The following is a 22,432-nucleotide window of genomic DNA, read 5'->3' on the forward strand; positions in this document are numbered from 1 at the left end:
AAGACATGTTTGTATAAAAACATTGAAAGTGGGTTAACTGGAAAGGCATCAAGGAGACTTTTTGAGCACAATTGCCTTTGCTTTAAACATAAAGAGGGGAAAAAAACTTTTGATATTCAGAGAGAGAATATCGCAGTGTGGAATGGCATTAATCATTTACAAAGTTTGATTGTTTTCCAGAGAAGAAGAAACATACACCAAGGCCCAGGATAGTTTGTTTTTGTTATATTTAAAAAAGATAGCGCAGCTTATTTGGCCAAATTGGAAAGCCGTTGCTCCCATGCGATTAGTGCAGCAGCGGTTTCATATTTCACAGCAGCCTCCTTCCCTCCTCCCGTTTCTGCCGTTCACTCATTCCCCTCCACTCACCGGCTCCTTGCTTCGCCGATCTCTCAGTACTTGCCCAGTGGCAATATACAACTGCTCATTCTTGCACAATGAGAGAGGGAGATAGAGAACAAAACAGGGTTCACACATGAAAGGGGACAATGATCCTTCTTCTTGGCTGCCATGATAAAACAAAAAAACACATCTTTAAGGGAATAATTCGGCTTCATCAATTAAATATCAAACTAGTGGCTTCTCCAGAAAAGACATGGAGCCTTCACCTCTGTTCTCCGGGGCTTCTTTTCCAATGAAGCTCCGAGATGCAGATGAAAAGATTTTGTTCACACACTGTTCATATACAGCTGATAAAAAAAGAAAAAAACTGACGCAAAGAAAAAGGAATATTAATTGGCCGTGTTAACCTTCATATAGATATATTGATTATCTCATAAAAGTCTTGTTATGTTGTAGAGTCATCTGTGTAATTAGATGTGTATCCTTCTGAGACGTACGCCACAGAAAAGACCCAGAGTTGCTTTTTTTTTTAATTGGTCCAAAAAAAGGAGCAGAGGTCCTCGAGGACAAAGGCGAACGCTGAAATTCTTTTGATCCCATTACTGTGCGGAGTCTAAGCAACTCGAAAATAAAGACATTAGTGAACAAAACATTACGCGTTTAAGCAGTATATATAGTCCCCCCCTGTATAGTCCAGGCTTATGTGAGCGAACTCTGCTCAAGAGTGAGTGTTTTATGTCGGAGCTGGAAACGCACAAGGAGAGATTGTGTCAGAGGTAACACTAACACTGGCTGACTTTGAGGGACCCGGGCTCGTTAAGCCATTTCAGTTTTTGATAAGCAGGAGACATGACGAGTTGTGAAAGGACCCGTCCAGTTTAAACATGTGCGGCTCTGGCTTATCACACAAAAACCTGTTAGCGCCACTTCTTGTTTCCAAACAGAGTGTCAGTCCGGGGCCCTCTGTGTCTCGCTCTGTTCCTACCGAGTGTATCTTAACCTCCTCCTGCTCTCCCCTCTCTGTCTGCTCTGTTGTTCCCTCATTTATCTCGTCCATTTCAACCTCTGTTTACTCGATCTCTCCCTGTTTCTGCCTGTCTGCCCTATTTTCTTTCAGTCAGTTTTTATGCCATCTTTGTCTCCTCTTCTCGTCTTTGTGTCAATTTCATTGTATTTCTCATTATTCCTCCCTTTGTCCCCACTTTTTTTTCCTATTGCCTGTTGTTGTCTTTATTGTCTCTCGCTCTACTTTTAACTTCTTTAGCCAACGTCTCCTCTTCCTTTCTACAGTCTCCTTCCTGATGCAACACACTACTGCAGTAACCTACCTGTCCCCCTTTCCCTCTTTCCAGCTCGACTCTCAGCTGTCTTGCCTCTGATAAGGGGGAATATGAGATCTATACCTACCACACTCAGGTTGACTGGCGTGAAGGGCTTTGGCACAGGCAGATCATAGAGAGAATTCAGCATGTCATTCAAGTCATTTTCCTGGGGGAGAGAAACAAACAACAAAAGAAAAAAAAATAACACATAAAAACATGGGACACATGAATTTTATTTACTTGTTTTGTTGATGTCACGATGTTATGTGTCAATCTTAACAACGGCGCTGGGACAGGCGCTGGTGCAGACCAGAGGGCAATCCTGCAGCGAGGCCTGAAGGGCTCCAAAACTTCCGACTGACATATGTTTAACGAGCAATGGTGAGGTTAAAAGACGGCTGAGTGTAGAGGCTGCAGACGCTTATTATCCGGCAGCGTTGATTTACGGCCAAGAGCGGGCTGTCAGTAATTAAGCAGGGGTCCCCGCTCCAAAGACAGGGTCTTTAAGAAGCCGTCAGAGAGCGCTAGCTTGACCACAGAAACAGGCCGAGAGATTATTCTCCCGGCATTTATGAGCTCTGCGACAAGATTAGTATTTACACTCGGGGCCTCTGGCTGGAGAACTGAAAAAACAACAGTTTGCAACCAACTACCGTGAACACAGCGACGGCGCTTTGTTGTTTGTTTTAGATTCTTTTTCTATTCGCCCTCTCAGAGAACTTAGTTTTGGCTTTCGAACCGTGGCCTGTTTGAGGACATGAGTGTATATGTATGCGCGAGCCAGAAGGAAATAGCAACTCGAGAGGAATGGGCGGCGATATACAGTAAGAGAAGGAGAAGGGTGGGAGGGAGGGGTTGTGTGCAATCGAACAGCCTCCTGTCATGAGAGGCTCAATGCTCACACGCATGGTCAGCAACACGGCCTGGGGAAACAGTTCATTTACCCCTCGCCTTAAACCCTCATCGCTCTTCTGTCTTCCCTCGTCTGTCAACATCTCCCTCTCGCCCGGAACGGACAGCGGGGTAAATAGAAACCAAATCATGCACACTAACACTTCAGTCACCCAGGATTTCCACCAATCTTTCCGTCTCTCTCCTCCTCACACACACACACACACACACACACACAGGTCTATTCTACTCGTCTGGCTCTCTCTATATTTGACTATCTCGCCTCTCAATCACATTAATGTGAGTATATGTTGAATGGTTTGTGATTGTCTGCTTTAGCAGGCCTCTCTGTCCTGATCATTGCTCTCGAAGGATGTTGGAAGTAGCAGCGACTACATGACAATTGAAAGCGGTCCCAAAGCTCTCTGCATCTCTCACTAGCTCTGCCTCCCTCCCTGCCTGCCTCCCTCCCTCCCTCCTCCTCCTCCTCCTCCTCCTCCTCCTCTCACTTCAGTCTCAACGTGGGAACATCACCTACACCCTCTGTGCTAGACGCCGCACATCTCCCCAGTTTGTTGAATATTTTACATTTCCCCTCCCTTTGCTCGTACAATGCAGTGAATAGTCAGGGGAAAAGACTTTTGTGAAGTGCGAGAATTGTGTATGTTTGTGTATGTGTGTGTGTGTGTGCGTGTGTTTTTGTTAACGATTTGTTTTCCAGTAAATCATCAGGAATAACTTCCAGTGTCAGATCAGCGTTTGGTCTCTGAAATGTCAACATTGTTGCTGCTAACAACAGGCGCCAAGTGGAGCCCAAGACGGCGAACAAAACTTGCACACAAAAGAGAACATGCAGAAGAAGAACATGGAGGAAAAATATTTCACCACGGTACACTTTCAAAACATTAAACTGTGCTTGTTTCCCAGTCAAATCAAACCACCATGTCTTATTTCTCATGTACTTACCCTGCAACACACATACACATACAATTCTAAATACCTCCCGAGGAGATGATTACCTGTTGTTTTGTTAGGTAGTCTGCCAGAGTATTTAGCAACTTGTAGTAGATTTCAAACCATGGTAGATAACTGAAAGAGTCGGAGAGACAAATGTATTAATGACAATGTTTTCATTCACTTTATCATCTTCTACAATAAACAAACGGAACAAAAAGATTTAGTCTCCTGAAAATGATTTGTGTTCTCTTTCTTTGCCCATCACAATGTATATAAATAATTTCACCATCTGCTGGACAGTAACATATTGAAACAGCACTGAGTTTTTAATGTATAACCTGCTATATGACTGTGTTATTGTTAGTGACCCATTGTTTTTGGATCAAATGCACTCAGGACATTGATAATGGATGGTGTTCCCAGCTACTCCAAAGCATAAAGTCTTTGTTACAATGGGAAGAAATGAGACGCCATCTAGTCCGTACAATGACATTCTTCGACATCCACGGCCCTCCGCATGCTAAGGATGCTGAGCCAATAGGGAGGGCAGAAAAAAACATTCTTTAATAAAAAAAACACCATAGCTTTTGTGTGATGTGGAGGGATGCTAAGGTTTATAAGCATGCTGCTCACAGATGCACAGGGTTAACTAAATGCAGCCCCCCCCCCCCCCGTCCTCCTCCTCCTTCTGCCCCTCTCTGTGTTTCTTCTTATGCCCTTCACATTAAAAAAAGAAATCTTTTCCTTATGCAATTAATGTTAAATACATAATTTCATTAACACGCTCAAAATAATTTATGCTGCAGTGTTTGTGTTAAAGCTAATGACTGAGCACACCCACCATAAGCTAAAAGCATCTGCAGCGTGGCTTTCTTTACAAAGTTGACATATTCTTGGCCAAGTCGACTTGCTTTCTAGATGGAAGATGGCCAACATTTTCTTTTGGCATAAAAGAGGGCTCAGTTAATTTAATGTTATGCAATCAATAATAATAAAAACACGGTGTCCTGTCAATGTATTGAATTTTTATTTAGTTTGGGGTTTTAACATGCAGTTTTCAACACTGCATGAATAATGATTCAAGATAAGGACTTCTTAGCATTACGATGAAATAAACAGAAACTCCCATAAATGCTTCATTAACTTGCCTGGATGCACGGTTGGAAAATAAATTAGTGGCAAAATGAGCCAATCAATCAAAAGTGGATTCTTATTTGCTCACCAATCTCAGCGAGTATTTCTTAATGTCAATAAGTGAAAACAGTGGACAATACAAGTCATTAAGACAATCATTTCAGTCAAGTTAAAAATCTGACAAAGAGCTTACATCTGCAGTTTCTTAGTTATAATAGATTATACATGTGTCAGAGTGAAGCTTTGACCGCGTGCGGGTTTATAAGCCAGTGAAGTCCTGCTTATGCAATTGGCTGGAGACTGAGGAGTTTCCAGGGCATGGGTCACCGGCTGCTCTGTAGACTGGAATTAACAGACAACAAGAAAACAATAAAGTGAACCTAATGCAAATTTTCATATCGCTAAATCCGCGAGGGGCCAATGACAGGCCAGGTTCCCGGAGAAGTGCAGCCGAGCGCACCAATCAGAGAGGCCGAGTGACCATTAGCCTGAAACAATCAGCCTCTTAACATGCCAATATTTTGACGTCTGTGTGAAGATTTAACGCAATCAGGTCACATTCGCAGGAGAGCCTGAATTCAAACATGCGTATGTTAATTCACATGCTGACCGGATATCAAGCTTGAAGACCCATTTCTGCCAGGACAACACAAATATCTGCATATGGGGTCAGTTTACATTTAGCAATTACACAAAAAGTTCAGTTGATAAAATGACTTAACGGGGGAGGGCAGAGCCTTTGTATTATCTGCCTCCCGTATGTGTGTGTTTAAAAAGCCAGGCTTCTGGACATTAATCCTTCATTTTTCACAGTTGAAGGGGATGTAAATAGGAGTCTTGCTGTCAGGGAAGCCGTCAGGCCTCACAGATCTCAGTCATTACACTCCTACACCAAGGTGCTGTAAATCCTTTGTTTTAGAGGAAAACGCATGATCGCTGGTGAAGGCAGCCAAGCACAAATGATCAATATTCTTATAACATCTTCCTGCAATAAGTAATGTCTTTTCTTGCTTTATTAAAATGCAATAGAATGAATATAACTTAGAGATGTATTGTTTTGTTCTACTTATCCCTCCCCTCCCCCCCTGCTCTGCTCTCTCTGTTGATGCAAAGTTAAAGTTTGGAAAGCTTAGAGAGATACTCCTACTCATCACAGTTCATTGCTCAGATCTGTTTGTGCTCCGCAAATCCTCCGATAGAGAGAGAGAGAGAGAGAGAGAGAGAGAGAGAGAGAGAGAGAGAGAGAGGAGAGGGAGAGGGAGAGGGAGAGGGAGAGGGAGAGAGAGAGAGAGAGAGAGAGAGAGAGAGAGAGGCATCCATCACAGCAGTGCTGTGTGTGGGGGCCCCACAATCTCTCCTGCCATTTTAAACACATGTCTTCTCAAAGTGCCATGTACTCAAAGACTGAACCAGTTAATCTGTGGTCCACTCACAGCCCGTCATGCTCTTCATCCAGGGCTCAGACTACCTAACAGCACGGAGATATCTGACAGAAGACAGGGACATGGAGGTGCCTTTGGGAACTTACAATTATGCCATTATGGACACACAGCTGCAATAAGCTTTCACAAAGAAATTAGTTTCCACAAGCATTGTATACAGCCACGAAGACAATCCAGAGTGGAACTATTCACAAAATCTCCAAATCATACCGATACGTTTTAACTCTACACGTCAGTAGTTAAGGCGTTTGATTAACTCTTTATATTGGAGTACTTAGATCAGCCCTTTTTGCTGCCATAAAGTACCTGTTGGGTGCTAAACACGACACTTATTCCTGTTCCTTCGATGAGTCTTAAATCTCCTTTAATGCACAGGTACCTGTAATCGTAAGTCATCTTACACTTTGCAGACGGCTCAGTGGAAGACTTCATTGCACCTTTACTTTCTCGGGTTAAGGGTTAAGTACAGGGAAGGAAGTGTCCTCCGGCGAATCACTAAGCGACCACTAACTGGAGCAACGCAGTCCCTAAAATGTATCCTTAAGCCTCAGCCGTTAAACACAGATCCACATTCTTTCTTCTCCGAATAACTCGCGTGTTAAACAGAAAATCTGTCAAATGTGAGGGACGAAGAATGAGAGAAGACGGAGGAATAACAGTATTAAAACAGAACACGTTAAATGATCTAGTTTGTGTTGTTCCTCGTTTTGTAGAAAATATGCCTGAAGGGAGCACGGCCCTTTCGGCCACGGCTTCAGCAGTGAGACTACAAAGAGCTATCCACATAAAACTGTCCTACTCATTAAGGCACTTCCTCCCGTAAGGAGAGGTGACAATTTTACAGTCCCTGCACTTCAACATTCACAGAGACGCAAACTGTTACTGTTACTCTTATCCTATATCCAGGGGAAATTATAGATGAAATTAAAAATAAAAATAAACTAGTGGGTCTGGGCCGTCCTGCTTTACACTTTAACTGATAATTATTTTAAGATAAATCATTTACATTATCTGTATTTTTTCTGTTCTTCTTTGGAAATCATTTTCTCTGAAGACAAACTAGCCTGCTGTCCTTTCCATAACACTGTCTTGCATGGCAGAATGAAAAACAGTTTAATGACTAATAAACATAAATAAATGTTCAACCAACGAATTTTAATTTCAACATTTCTCAATGAGATATCTTAAATGTTTTTATGCTTTAGAATAAAGACACTTGTCTAAATAAGAAGGCAAAAAATAAAGACAAACGTAACTGGGGAGCAAACAAACAATTTTAAATTAACGTAAAAAAAAAAGAAAAAACCTTTCTATACGTTGTCTTATTAAAAATGAAGCAAGCCATGCAAACTACTCAAAATGCATAATGAATTTTATACATCATATGTCAAATGAATTAGCATGTCTAACTCAGCGAGAGGGACAGGGGAACCTCTGCTAATTGGCAGTGAAGCTTCATGCATAATTATGGGCCAAGCGTCTTTGCTGTCGCACTGTGGCAGTAGCCGAATAACGAGGAGAAAAGAGGGAGGGAGGGAGAGAGAGAGAGAGAGAGACACACAGAGAGAGGAAGAGAGAGAGAGAGAGAAAAGAAAAACAAAGGCCATGGAAGCTGGCCGAGAAGGGTGGGTGGTGTGGGGAGGAGGGACACTGTTCTTCACAGCAGCTCATCAGGGCAGCGACAAACCCACGACTGTCCATCAACAGCCACACATACCCATAACACACACACACACACACACACACACACACACACACACAGGAGTGCTGTTTTACACCAACAGAGAAAAAGAAAAGGCTTTGTGCTCTTTTTCCAGTTTGTTGTTTGTTAAACTGCTTAATACATTCATTAAAAATTGATTTATTTGTATATTTTCCTCAGTTTATTCTAAAGCACATGAGCCTGTCCACTGAGATTAACACTGGAGCGCTCCTTCTTTGTAATGGTAAGGTAATTACATCTGTAAAAACATAGTGTCAACATGCAATTACATGGGAATTAAATGATAATAGCCTTTCTTGGAGAGTAATTATGCAAAGAAAATGCTATTTTCCTGGGTTTGGTATCCTAAATTATGTACGCTGTGATAAGATGAATCCACCTATGAAATATCAAAAACTTTTGGATAATTATAGCCACATCACTAACATATTTGTGTGGGCAGATGAGAATATAAATTTGTTATTCTGGCATAGTGCAGCTCAGTGTGAAGAGTGAGAATGAATGGAAATACTTTATAAATAAAATCTGTGCTCACTTCTAAGATCTGGTAAATTAATTTTTTTTCATCAGACTTGAGAAATAAATGCAGATATAAAAAAAAACTGTTCTGAGACCGAGATCCAAAAGGGGCAAAAAAAGACCATGTCTTGGTTATTTGAACGAATAAATAAAAGCAATGGTGTTTGAAAAAGTCATTTTCACACATTTTCTTGATTCTGATTCAGAGAGTAAAATGTGAAAGGCTGACTTTTATATGTTTGGATTTGTGATGTGCAGCATAACTTATACTACATCCGGTTGTCGCTCTTTTGACATTTGTTTAATTTATGGGAGTTGGATTCTATTAAAATGTACAAAGTGTTTGATACAGAGTGCAGTAAGATTCATTTCATTAGAACAACATGGTTTTGAACAAATACAAAAGAAGTATATGTACCTTGGAGTATTAAAAGCATAACAAGATTTAGTGTGAATATTTGCGTGTGTCAGTGTGCATGCGTATGTGTTACCTGAGCAGACATATGCAGACCCGGCAGCCTTGAGTGAGTCGACAGAAACCAAACCTCTGTTTGCTGTCGATGTCCGTCAGCACAAAGGTGAAATTCTGCCCCAACTGATTCTGGGAAACCCTGAGGCCGGACAAAGGGGAAACACACACACACGCATACACTCACTTACAATGGCGAAAACCACATAACGACTTAATCAACTGAATACAATGGGGTGCAGTAAATCTATGAAATCATATACATTTAAAATACAAAAGAGAAAAACACAATTTGCTCCGGCTGGATGAGGAACTAATTCTCAGACAAAATCTCACCGTGAGATAAATCTCGAGTCCATGTCCAGATCTGATGTCACATATTTCCATTAAGGCTTGAGAAACGTGAAAAGCTTTTTGAAATTGCAGAGAAGCTCTGTACACCCCTACTCCACTAGATGGCAGCAGCTCAGCTTCAGTAAAATACTGTACGTACATCCCCCCCCCCCTTTCCACTCTGTCTTTACGATGTGAATTTTAACATGCATGTCATTTTCCAGCCTCAAAATATAGAGGACGCTACTTTTTCAAAAAAGCTGCTGGTCCGATCAGACCTATGTAAGGTAGAAGAAAACACACCTCCTTAGAGGTCTCAGGACTCTTTCTCACACACACGTGCTTATAAACACGCTACTGTTCACAAAACATCAAGTGGGCAGCTCACTGATGACCTCATAGGCATCATCGTTAATGGAACTTGTTGCTGTCATCATTATCATTAATATAGTGTGTCCTCATCACACCATTTACATTTGGGGACATTTTGCCAACAGCTGTTTTGTCTGCAGGTACAGTCAAGGCAGATTGTATGCAGAGACCAGAGAGGCTACATGCAATCACGCTGACAAAATCATTACACTTAGTAAAAGGTGAGTAAATCATCATGTGACTGTACCTATAGGAATGATGGTAATCTCACTGTAACGCAGTGGTGTGATGCACAAAACACACATCATCTCATTTCCTGTTTTCAAATGCATATGTGTTTCTGTAGTGAGAGGAAAGCTAGGTGTACATATGTGTGTGTGCGTTGTGTGAAGGAGGTGAAAGTGCGCTGCAGCGCTAAAACAACGGGGGAGCTGAAAGGGAGAGGAATCGTACCTTTCCACGTCAAAGGGAAAGCAGAACTTTGGTATCGTCTGAAGGACCTCCTGAGAAACCGGAACAGAGAGACACACACACACCTTTTTAGAGAAACACACATCACAGGGAAAACAAATAATAACTGCCCATTTCAATGTGAAATTCTCTTGGGCCTCCACTAAGTGGATGCTATCAATTGGCTGAACAAAATAAGGATTAATGTTAAATGCCGCAGATAGCAATCTGACAAAGTCTTGACATCCCAAACACTGCAGCCTAAATGCACTTAATCCAAATGAATGGGCAATATAACCCACTTCATTTGGCAGAACAGAGTGGGAAGGTTCCCTTTTTTTCCCGAGGATGGGGAAGGACCCTCGATCCACAGCTTGAATAATTAGCAGTTAATAAGTTCATCGATTATCAGATGGCCAAGGGAGATGAAAAGATGAAGGGAGAGAGAGAAAGAAAGAGAGAGAGAGGGAGAGAGAGAAAGAGAGCGAGGGGACACGCAACACCAAGGCGATGGTGGCAGATTGTAGTGACAATGGGCTAAGCAGCTCTGAGGGGTTAAGAGGTAGGAGAGGGGGGGGGGGGGGGGTACAAGCCTTCAGGGCTTTACCTCCCAACACCTCCCTTGTGGGTTGGGGGGGGGGGGGGGAGTGTGGGGAGGGTGCATGCTCTTGAAGCGAGGTGGGAGGGGAGGAGGGGCACCTTTTCCACCAGCAGCATATGGATTTAGACAGGGAGCAGGAACAGAGCGGAGCACCATATGGGTGAGCCACTCCAGAAACAGCCACACAGCCACCGAGCAACCAGGTCCCCGCTCTGTCTGTCGCTCTGTCTGCTAACCTGGCCCAGAGTGGGCGCCAGGCATCAGGTCCTTTTGGCCTTCTGTCTCTCTGCTACCTCTCTCTCTCTCTGTTCATGGCCAGGCTCTGCCAACCCCACAGACTAATCCTTAGGACTGGGTGGCTCTCTCTCTCTCTCTCTCTCTCTCTCAGAGACCGATCGGCACGACAGGTTGGGTGTCTTCTGCTGCTGCTGCCTACTGTCGCTAAGACCTCGCTGTGGGGTGCAGTCACTGATCCCTCCCCCACCACCCCTCCTTATCAAAACTTAAAGCTGCCATCCCAGCACAACACGACCATCACCGCAGACAAGCAAGCAACAATGAGATATGACAGAAGGGGAGATGAGGGTATGCGAGGGTGTGTGTGTGCCATGTGTATGCTTTAAGGACTTTATGCATTCAACATGGGAGGGTGCTTAAGCATGTACATTTGTACGCGTTTGTGTAGGTTTGTGGGTGTGGGTGGGTGGCTTGGTTTGTGTGTGTGTCCACATATGGAGCGTACGGGAGGGGCGGGGAGGGTGGGAAGTGGTTGTTTTTACTTATCAGGATCTGTGATAAAATTGAGAACTCAACAAAGACGGAGGGCTCGGTGGCAGAGGAGGTCTCCGTCTCTGCTGTGGGAGCGTGTGTGTGTGTGTGTGTGTGTGTGTGTGTGTGTGCGTGTACATGTGTGTGACTGTGTCTTGGCGTGTGCGGCTGTAAAACTGTCACACACATCAGAGCTGCCATCGCTGTATGCGTCTGCTACTATTATTAACCACTATGTACGCACACCAATATGTTCCAGAGAGCCCTCCCTGGCGCACTGCATATGGCTCACAAACCCAAACACACACACACACACTCGCTTTCCCTGCAAATAAAAACATTTGACTTGCCAGATTTGAGAGTTGTCACAGCCCCGCCCACATCAGTTGTCTCTGTTTGAGTGACAGTCTTGGGGCTGTAGAGACTCTGATCTCATACAGGACAAGGGGAAGTGATGCGTTTTTTTATGTGACAGCAGACATGCTCTATATATATATATATATATATATATATATATATATATATATATTCATATATACATTCTGAGCACCATATACATATACCGTCTGTATGCCTCAGGTATACCGATGCCTTATACAGTCCATAGACATGTTTAATCTGCTGTCTTTAGCCGTTAAATAGATGGCTGTTTCTGTGTCTGAAACCACTGAAGACCTACCCTCTTCCTTCTCTACCAATTTACAGCAACAGATATTTTAGGGCTGCAGCTTATCAAATCATTATCAAAAAAAATCGACTAATTATTATCTCTTTTAATGAATACGTTTTTCTTTGCAAAATGTCAAAGGGCAACTAGAATTACCGCCTCGCATTTGTATGCCTCCGCCATCCAGTCATGTTGAAGTTTTGTGTGAAATTGTCATATTTAGCATATACATTCCTGAGTTGTGTGAGGTCACAGTGACCTTTGACCACCAAATTCTTATCAGTATAACCTTGAGTGAAAGTGGATGTTAGGCCAAGTTTGAAGAAATTCCCTTCAGGCATTCCTGAGATAACACGTTCACGAGATTGGACGGAGGGACGGACGGACCTGAGAACAGGCCGTTGCCGGCGTGGAGGCACCAAAACACCCATCACAATTCATCAGAGGAGGAGTTGATTTCATCAAAAATGTTTTCTCACAAAGACAAAAAAAATCTCACATTTGGAGACTTGAACCAGGACATTTTGGTGGCATATTTGCATGAAAATCAAATGTCTATTAAAGTATATGCAGGTGACCTTTCTGATCAATAGACAGCTTTAATATATTTACATACATATGTAACAACTGTTCTTCTCTGACGAAGGGATGGGGCCTGATTATTCAATCCCCAGGAGTAATCTCGTTTGTATATAGAAAATCACCAGAAACGTTGAAGTGTATACCAGCAAATGCTTTGGCTGAAAATCTCTGTAAAAAGAAATCAAATGCACCAACATTGTTAAAGGATCAGTTCACCCGAGTTACGAGAAACATTTTCTCACTTAGTGGTATCACCATGCAGACAGTTTGGGTCTCAGGCTTTGAGACACCCACCAGAATGTAGTTAAACAGACTTTAAATTGTAGCGCTCGCAGAATTGGGAATGAGTGTCTCCATTACTCTGGATAATCTGCAGACTTCACCGTCAAAAAGCTTTCATTTGGTCTATTTCTCTGGTAGAAAGTAGTTCCATATGGCAAGAGATGTGAATATCTCAAAACATTAAAAACAACATATATCTCAAAACCTGGGCGAATAACACCAAAAACCATCTGCATGGCTACATACCACTGGTAAGTGAGAAAATATGTTTTGGATGAATCGCCCTTCTGAGCTCAACAGTGTTCCTGTTCCAACATTCCCTTTCAGTTTTTTAATCAAATAGGCAGCTTGTATGCATTCTGATTCTGTTTTCTTCTTACCTGTACTACTGAGAACACATCTTTGCATCTGTAGCTCTCTCTCCACTTCCCTCTGTCCATGACTGGGCTTTATACCGTGGGGATATATCGAAACAGGAATGGCACAAAGGGGGGGGGGGGTGTTCCTCCACAGTTTCTTAGTACAGTAACCCCCAACCATCTCCACCACACACACACACACACACACACACACACACACACACACACACACACACACACACACACACACACACACACACACACACACACACACACACACACACACACACACACACACACACACACACACACACACACACACACACACTTTCCCAAGACAAAAGAAAAAGAGGCAGCTAATATATTTGTGAGGGGGGTGGGGGGGGGGGGGGCGGGGGGGTGGTGAGTAGGAATCTGCTGCTAGGCTGGGCTTGGCAGACAGCGGCGTGTGTGTGTGTGTGTGTACTGTTTATCGTGAGTGGAGACAGGGGTATCACTCAGTGAGACAGAATATCTGGGTTCCCCCAGCGGACGCTCGTGCTATCACTGCACCACAACAGCACTGTGCAGCTTTGCAACGTGCCCCTGCAGGATAGCACGGTGCAGCAGGGAAGAGCAACACAAACTTTGCAGCACAGGGCGACAATCTTGTTTTTCTACTCTCAAAAAATAGGCCTGAACTTCCCTTTAATTCCCGCTCTACCCTAATTATTTTCAAAGTAATCGTGGTGAGCTATATATGGTTGAGGCATATAGTGGGTACTGGGGGGGCTCATACTCTGTGTGGCTCTTTGCATGCACCTCCCCTTCTTGACCGCTCACTAAAAAAAAGGGGGAAAACCAGCTTTTAAAAGCACATCAAGTGGATGGAATGATGTTAACCAGTTCATTATCAACGGATTAAATGCTAAACTCAGCCACAGCCATGGTGTTTCATTTTGGGTGTGAACTTCATGAGCAACGCTCATTTTTTCCCCCCATATGCTTGCAAATACAGAGGAGAGAGGCAGAGAAGTGTGGTTGAGATGCGGCTGCGAGGAGGGAAGGAATGATGATGGAGTAAAAGGGAATCGAATAAAATGCTGAAAATAGTAAAACTATGAGGCAGCAAAAAATGCAAAGGAGCGAGGCAGACAGAGAGACTGACAAGAGTGAAGGTCTTAAAGAAGGAGTGATGGAGGAGGTATTCCGGACACAACAGCAGAAGGAGGGAGGGGGAAAAAATGGAGGGAGGGAGGGACGAGCAGCCCAGTTCATGCCCCTCTCCCCATGCAGCGAGGACTCCTCCCTGGGGGGACTCAGACTTTAAGCCCCTGCCCTGCTTTATATTCCCCTGGCTACTGCAGCCAGATCAATCTAGCTAGCTACCCAGTGTAACTCAACCTAGTTCAGGGCAGCCGGGCCCCCAGGGCCCTCCGCACAGGGTGTAGTTTTAAGAGGAATAGAGGCCGGCAAATTTGTAAACGTTCCACTGGTAAACCTATATTAGAAGCAGACTTTAAAAGGGACTATATCAGTGTTCTTGCATGTGTTAGCCCATTACTACAATTCACATATACTTCACATTACCGTCAGCTGTTTTCAAAGCTGTACGGCTTTAGATTTCTGAGTGTGTGTTTTTACTGTATAATCCATCACAGTGAACAGTGTGCCCGCTTTTATTTTTTGGTCAAAGTTAATTTATTATTTCCTGGTAATGCAACTGCACGACTGATTTGAAAAGTCTGCGCTGCATTACCACACAAATATAACATAACTCAAAATAATGCAGGCAAGATGTTCACTGATGGATTACCGAACTCAGGATGAGTTTTCGTACCACATGGAAATAAATAGAAATCAATTAAAGCTGCCACGGAAGTTAAAAGCCATTTAAACACCAAAACAAACGATCACATCTCTGCGAGACCATAACTGTGAACTATGGCGAGCTCTGGAGCAGTGTGTCACACATGGTCAGCTAATGTGTACAAGTCATCAAAGGGCTGGGGACTCCAACCAGCTCCGAATTATTTTGTTCTTTCAAGAGGTTAACGGCCCCTCACCAGCCATGTAAACTGGTTTAACTCACTGTCTGTGACATCATTAATGTCACCGCTTAAAATATTAGAAGTGTAAGGCGAGAGCATTTTACATTCACTCATGATTCAAACTGGTGACCCTCAGGGTGAAATCTGGTGAACCACAGCTGGTCCTTCATGGAAGCCTTGGAAAGTACTACCATCAAATACTCAGAAATCTATATGTGTACTACTGCAGTTCAAAGTTATCTCAGGTTAAAAGTTTGTGTTGTCAGATAACTCGCCTAGGCTGCGAAAACTTAACGAGGACGACGTCCCGTGGTCAAACTAATTAACCATTGAGCAACATTTTGGGTGAAAGCCAGGATGCTTTTGCACTTCGGAATCCCTTATTAACAGCAACAACTGAGCACACGCCATCCACTGAGGAAGACCACAAGATGTCCTTGCGACACAGTCGTTGAACTGTACAAAACGTACTTGTGTTTTGGGAATGCCAAAAGTGACACACCTTGTTACACAAACTACAATCTCTGAAATAGATCAACATCTGGTTCCTGCTCACAACATTACCACTTTATACTGTAATGGCAACTCCATATTGCAATTGGGCAGTTAAACACAATAGTTCACATTAATAATGTCACACCTCACGGGATATTTTTCTCAAACTATTCTTGTATATGAGACTATGAGACCAACTAACGGCGGATCTGTTGAAATCAAAAGTATGCTTCGGGTAAAAGTTGATAGAGACCAGTTTCTGTTTGACTATATTTAATAACGGCAAGAAAACTGGCCGTGTGCAAAGCTGTCTTTTCCATACGTGTCAAACATATAATGGAGTTTTAAGGCTACAGTGGTTTGCAGCAGGCAGGGACCCTGGTTATCCAGCCAGCACTTCAACAGTATAATGACACAGTCAGCAGGGCTACTAACACATCAGCGCTGGAAACCACAGTGTCTCCACTCACCCTTCCTTCACCTCTTCCTCCCGCACGCTCTCGTGCCCTCTTCATCACCTCCTCTCTTCCTTCCCTTCTCTCTCGTTCCCTCCATCCCCCACTCTCTGTCCTCTTTCACCTCCCTCCTAAACCCCCTGTCGTCATCTTAGATTCCCCTCTCCCCGCATACCCCACCTTTTCCTCACCCTTACCAACACCCCTCGTCCCCCCTCTCGCCCCCCTTTTCCCAATTAGTCTGTCTGTGTGCAGCTACCCAGCCGATCTCTGCCCATCCTGCCGGTGCTGGTTCGCTCACCCAGCCCCTCTGGCGAACATGACAAAGAGAGATCCTCAGTATTCAAACAGACACACACTGCTTTCAAATGCCGAATGGCAGGGTCGACCTGGGTGCAGCTTTAAGCAAAATATTCAAATTTTCAGCCTTTCTTTTTTAAGAATTTGCATGGATATGCATTCATTTGCAATGTGTAAAGGCACAAGGACAGCTGAGCCTTGGTTTTAGAGAGAGGGGAAAATAAATAAATAATGCAGAATAAAATGCATGATGGTATGAAACCTTGATTGGGTAGACTGGTGTATTAAAACTAGGTTCAAAACTGATAAAACATTGGCACCAAATAACTGATGAACTGATGACTATTATCAGTACATTTACTGGAAGGGGAGCGAGTTAGTCTGTGATCTAATATCCTGTAAGCACAAACTTCCTGAACAACTTCCTGTTTCCTCAGTGATCTCCGAACTGCACCAGATAAAGGTTACTGGATGTGATACTACAATGAGAAAGAAAGAAAGACGGAGAGAAAGAGACACACAGAGGCAAAGATGTTAAAACACAGAGAGAGACAGTAGGGATATGAAACGGGTTTAATGCTTAAATAGGGCTTTTAAACAACATTTAAACATTGTAAATCCTAAAGAAAAGGTAGCACTTGTTGTGACATGACGATCACTTTTTGTTCCAAACAATACGAGGGGCTGAATCCTATTTCTCAATTCTTTGTTGATTTGTAGACCTCCCGTACTGTGTGCACGCATTAACACAGAAATATGGCACAAGAGATTCATCTACTGTCAGGTTATAGACTACAGCTTAACAATCCAATGCTTTACGAGCATCAAGCAATCTATATGAGCGACTTCTTCCAATAATCTTCACCAGCCCACTATATCTTCCTGAAAAATACCATCATTTAATAAGCCCAAGAAACATGTGCAGGTATACGGTGGTTACTGGAAAGTGCTGCATGAGTCATATTATAGCTACAAACTGCTGGACCACTGAGAGGCATGCATAACAACGTAAACCACACTTTGACAATGCACATTTGTTATCAGAGCGCATGTTAGGAATGGCAATTATTTTCTTGCAATTGACAAAGTGATGGCCGAACAGAGCCACTGCTGTTCACAAAAACAGGATATTTACAAATTGGAACCAAGATTTAATCCCTAATTTCAGGGCATATCTGTGTCCGGAGCAGGACACGAACTCTTGAATCAGACTTCTCTCTGTGACCCTGACCTTTGACCTTCCTGTCCAAAGGGCTTAAATGAAGATAATTAACTGGTGGGGATCAATGTGGTAAATGAATAGAGTAATGTCCATGATGCAGATAAAGGTAGAGTGAAACATGCGGAGTCAGAGAGAAAAGGAGACAGAAAATGACTGATAGAGACACACAGACGGACACACAAACAGAGACGGGGGGGGGGATGGAAGCCACATATAGAGATGGAATAAAAAAAAAAATGAAAAAACCTGCAGAATCGTGAGGAGAGGAGCAAAAGAACAACAGGCAGAGGCACATACTCCTCTGGCCGCTGCAGACCTCGGACCCTGCAGAGATTCCTTTCATTAGGCTTTAATAGTATGCTGCCGGCTTGCCATTCTGACCTGCGCTCTGTGCCAGTAATAAGAATGGCCTTCAAAGCCGGACCAAAGCAACAGAGCTGCTAGAGAGAGGGCGGAAGAAGGGGGGGGGGGATTTTCACTCCCCTGCTTACTCTGCTGATAGGAGAGGGAGATGGGGGGGGGGAAGAGGGAGTTTTGTCTTCCTGGATTTTTTTTTTCTACTCCCCTCCACAAGTTTCTGTTCCCAGTAACCCATCTGCTGCAGAGCGTCTGTGTTAAGGGAGCTTATTTTGGTGAACAACGGTCCCATGTTACCGGTGCTCCTCTCCAGGAGGTGTTGCAGGTGGCAGATTGATCTTCTGGCCTCTTCAAGCACATGCCAACACCTGGCAGGTATATGTGTTCTTATATCCATATGTGTATGTTCCACCTCTATAACACGAAGAAACTGAAAATATGTTTCATTTTCAAATCTGCACTTCTGGACCCTTGAGGACATCACAGATGCCTTAAACAAGGACAAAATAAAGGCCTTAGTTTCGCCCTCCTGTGAAGCGCAACACCTCACATCCCCCTCTTGAATAGACACGTCACTGGAAGATTAGCATCCCAGAAGCCATTGCATTTACCCTTAGAGTTGTCCTTGCTCGAGTCTAATAAGGGTAGATAAAAATGCTGCTTGGAATTATCTTTCCTCTTTAGGCTATAATGCACATGCAATATGAATTCATCAATTTGTGTTAACAAGAGGGATATCATCCCCTTAACCTCCCACTGTCCAGCCCCAAACTTCTTCCTCCGTCTATCAGCTGTTAATGAGTCACCTCTAATATAACAACATTCCACTGGGGCAGTATGTCGTCCATTGCACCGCACTCGTTTATTTTCAGCTTTTTGCCACAACGGATGTATTTATGTTACGGGGTGAAGGGGCATATTGCTTGGAGAATAAGTATATGGCGTCAACAATAACAGTGTGCATTATTCCAGTGCTAATAACCTGTCCTGCTGATGTCCTTTCTACATATCACAGATGGGCTAAGACAGGGGAGAGCGGCAGTATTATGCCTCTGCCGAGATCTTCCACTGAATATATTACCATGTGATAGGGGGAGATGTCTCACTCCCCAACACACACACACACACACACACACACACACACACACAGTGTTGGGCCAAGAGAGCTGCATATGCCCCAAACATACAAGCATGGGCTTCATTAATGAAGTGCCAGGAGGAGAGGGAGAGAGATAGAGAGAGATAGAGCGTGTGTGTGTGTGAGAGTGTGAGTGTGTGTGTACCAAGCAGCCGGGGGGGATTTCCTTCTTTAAGCTTTCAGCTCCCACTGGGCTTAGCTCGACTGTATGAACCCTGATGTGGGCCTGCCTCTAACACATGGCGTCTCTCTCTCCTTCACACACACACACACACACACACACACACACACACACACACACACACACACACACACACACACACACACACACACACACACACACACACACACACACACACACACACACACACACACACACACACACACACACACACACACACACACACACACACACACACAAGCTCAGCAGGAGGGCAGCAGTGCAACACTGGCTCCTAAACATTTGGCTGTGGACGTCTCATTGACAGATGTACATGGGGATCTAGCAGAGGAGGTCAGGTCCTCGCTGCACACTCCTCTTCCTCCTTCTCCTTCCCCTCCATTTCTCCATCCTTCTGTGTTTGTCCAGCCATTGCTTCTATCTCCGTCTCTGGCTGGTGGCTGCTGGTAGCGCCATGTATCCGGTAGTTAATGGGAAATGCACGCCAATTAAGCCACATCGTTGTATGTGTGATAGCTCTGTTGGCAGCCGCAGTGTGTGGTTCGGGTATGCCTGGCATCTGATACCGTAAATACGAGCTTCCTGCTTGACAGGGACAACCTGTTTCCGAGTGTGGATGCACTCTTTTCTTCCTCTGTGACTGCATCCATAATACTGAGGGTGTTTGGCAGCAAACACAAATATAATATATGAAGTAAATGCACCGCAGCAGTACAATAGTCCAGTTTGCATTAAACCCAACAAGGAGCTCTGACAAATGGATGTAGAGTTCAAGATTTCATTGTGAAACTAAACAAGGTTGAACAATGTTTGACCACACGACGACACAGTCTCCCTGTTCCCTATTCTAAACTCTCTGTTCCCTTCCTATGGCCATGTGTGCAAAGCAGCTCTTTACTGCACTGACAAAACACACCAGGGCGAAGCTGGAGAGATGCGAGCAGCGGGGCGTAAAAACACTTCCCCTTACTCTCCTCTTGCCTCTCCACCACCCTTCTTCTCCCAGGAAGCCAGCCCAGAGGTCAGCGCAATCAGGACCCATGAGCAACAAAAGGGCCGTACTTAGGCGCCCAGCTCAGTGCCCGAGCCAAAGGCCAGCGTAGTGGGGCGAGACTGTCCAATAGGCAGGACCCTGAAACACACCCCAGGGATCTGAGGTGAAAGGGGTTAGAAAAAAGAATAAAAACACTATCAACCCAGACACACACACACACACACACATATTCGCAAAGACATATACAGATCATATGAGGCCTTGTTTGACACTGCTGTCAGGGTGCAGTGAAGTGGAAAGATGAGACCCTGTGACACACTGAGACATCACACACATGTACACCAATACACAGACACACACACACACACACACACACACACACAAAAAGGTATGAATTTCCATCTTTCTCATCTCTCAGTTCCCCACACCTCACGCCTCGCTGGTACAGCTTCACAAAACTGCATCCAAATAGCTGGCAAAATGTGTTCATTCTCAACAGCTCGTCACAAAACATCACTACTTCTCCGTCTTATCTTTTGGGAGGATGTGTGGGGAGGTCGGCCCTTGTGAAAACGACTCTGGCAGAGGTGATGTACTTCCCTCTTCGGCATCATTTCCTTCACTGCTATCAACCAGCCACCGCCTTCCTCTGTCAACCACACTCCTACACAGCCTACACGAACATTACCGTGTGGTGCATTACGATGCATACTTTATCACTTATTCTGTGGCGTTTCACACCGAAACTTGTCAATTTCTCAGTAACTGTGGAGACAACCTTATCACTGGAGTGACAACAACATTTTATGTTGTGTTTGTAGACCCTGAGGCCACTAACTTTAAGCTTCGCATGACAAAAATACATTTAGTGGGATTTCTGCAAACAAAACATTGCACTGAAAATCTCTCCTATCTGCCAAACTAACTCACTCTCTGCTTTTCACTTTCCCCAATCTTTTCTCAATTTACCATTTTGTCATGTCACATGCCTCTCACCTTGCTTCTATCTTTCTACCTCCCTATCCCTCCAATCTGATGACTTCTATACCTCCTTCCAACTTTACATGTTACCATTTTTTTTGCCATAAATCACCTTTAAAAATCATCTAGTCCCCATTCTGCATCTAGTTCTTCTCTATCATGCTCTTCTTTGGGTGCTATACAAGGTCTCAACTGAGGGCCACATATCATTGTTCTCAAGTTAGCATCTCTGGCCCCCTGCTACCGAACTTCCACACCCACCTTGCCCCCTCCGCCACCATCACCCTCACCCACTATCTCCTCCTTTACTCAGGGTCAACCCTCAGCTCCCTCAGGGCTGCAGTCAGCGATCATGCCCACCAGCTCCTCTCCGTTACCTCAATCCCCCAGACCACTGCTATACCTCACCCACCCAATTGAGCCCCCTTCCCTGCCTCCCCCACCCAGGGCCTGTCCAGAGCTGTGGCCACCAATCACATCATGTCAGGCAGCCTGTCCTGATGGAATACGGTGTCAGAGCAACACTCAGAGTTGCCAAGGTTGAAGCCTCGAGAGACCCACTGCCTTCTCTTCCTCTCTCTCTCCATGTCTGTCCCTCCCTCTCTCCCTGTCTGGCTGATGACACAGTGGGCTTTTAAGCAGAGATGGATGTACGGGACTACGTGAGCAGAAAATAAGCCAAGTTTAGCCGGAAGTTTTGGCATCCAAAAAAACTTGACAGTGGTTAAAAACTAAATAAGCACATGGAAAAGAAAATCTAAATAACACATTTATAAAAGAGACAAAAAAAAATGGCGACAGCTAGAGTGATTTGTACATTTGGAAGACGGTCGCTAGAAGACTCTGCTTTATTCCCATATCTTAATTGCCAAAAGCAGACTGCATGACAGTAAGTCAAGACACTGACCACTCTCCGACAGTGAAGTGTGATACAACAAAATATTTTTACAAACTGAACCACCTGCCGTACATCAGGCATTGGTGTCCGTCCAACTAAAGGGCAAGAGCCAATTGTGAATCTCAATCATCATCATCACTTACTCGACCGAAGCTCATTAGTCCAAAA

At 44.1% G+C, this 22,432-nt stretch overlaps 1 protein-coding gene across 3 annotated transcripts in view; it reads right to left on the reverse strand.

The window, feature by feature from the left end:
* Window positions 1–22,432, reverse strand: part of dennd1b (DENN/MADD domain containing 1B) — a 97,072-nt gene that overhangs the window by 48,880 nt on the left and 25,760 nt on the right. Inside the window, exons 1-6 of one of the 3 annotated variants that reach the window (XM_076088248.1) lie at window positions 13,235–13,531; window positions 9,958–10,007; window positions 8,822–8,941; window positions 3,575–3,644; window positions 1,750–1,830; window positions 370–429 (exon numbers count right to left, since the gene is read on the reverse strand). In XM_076088248.1, coding sequence (XP_075944363.1) covers window positions 370–429; window positions 1,750–1,830; window positions 3,575–3,644; window positions 8,822–8,941; window positions 9,958–10,007; window positions 13,235–13,294 — 441 coding nt within the window. In that variant the 5' untranslated portion in view covers window positions 13,295–13,531. Of the gene's footprint in view, window positions 1–369; window positions 430–1,749; window positions 1,831–3,574; window positions 3,645–8,821; window positions 8,942–9,957; window positions 10,008–13,234; window positions 13,532–22,432 lie in introns of those variants that run through there. The other 2 variants (XM_076088246.1, XM_076088247.1) reach the window with 2 other exon arrangements.

This window comes from Anarhichas minor, unplaced genomic scaffold (assembly GCF_050575085.1).
Source record: "Anarhichas minor isolate MPS153535 unplaced genomic scaffold, ASM5057508v1 ptg000010l, whole genome shotgun sequence".
Classification (NCBI taxonomy): Eukaryota; Metazoa; Chordata; class Actinopteri; order Perciformes; family Anarhichadidae; genus Anarhichas; species Anarhichas minor.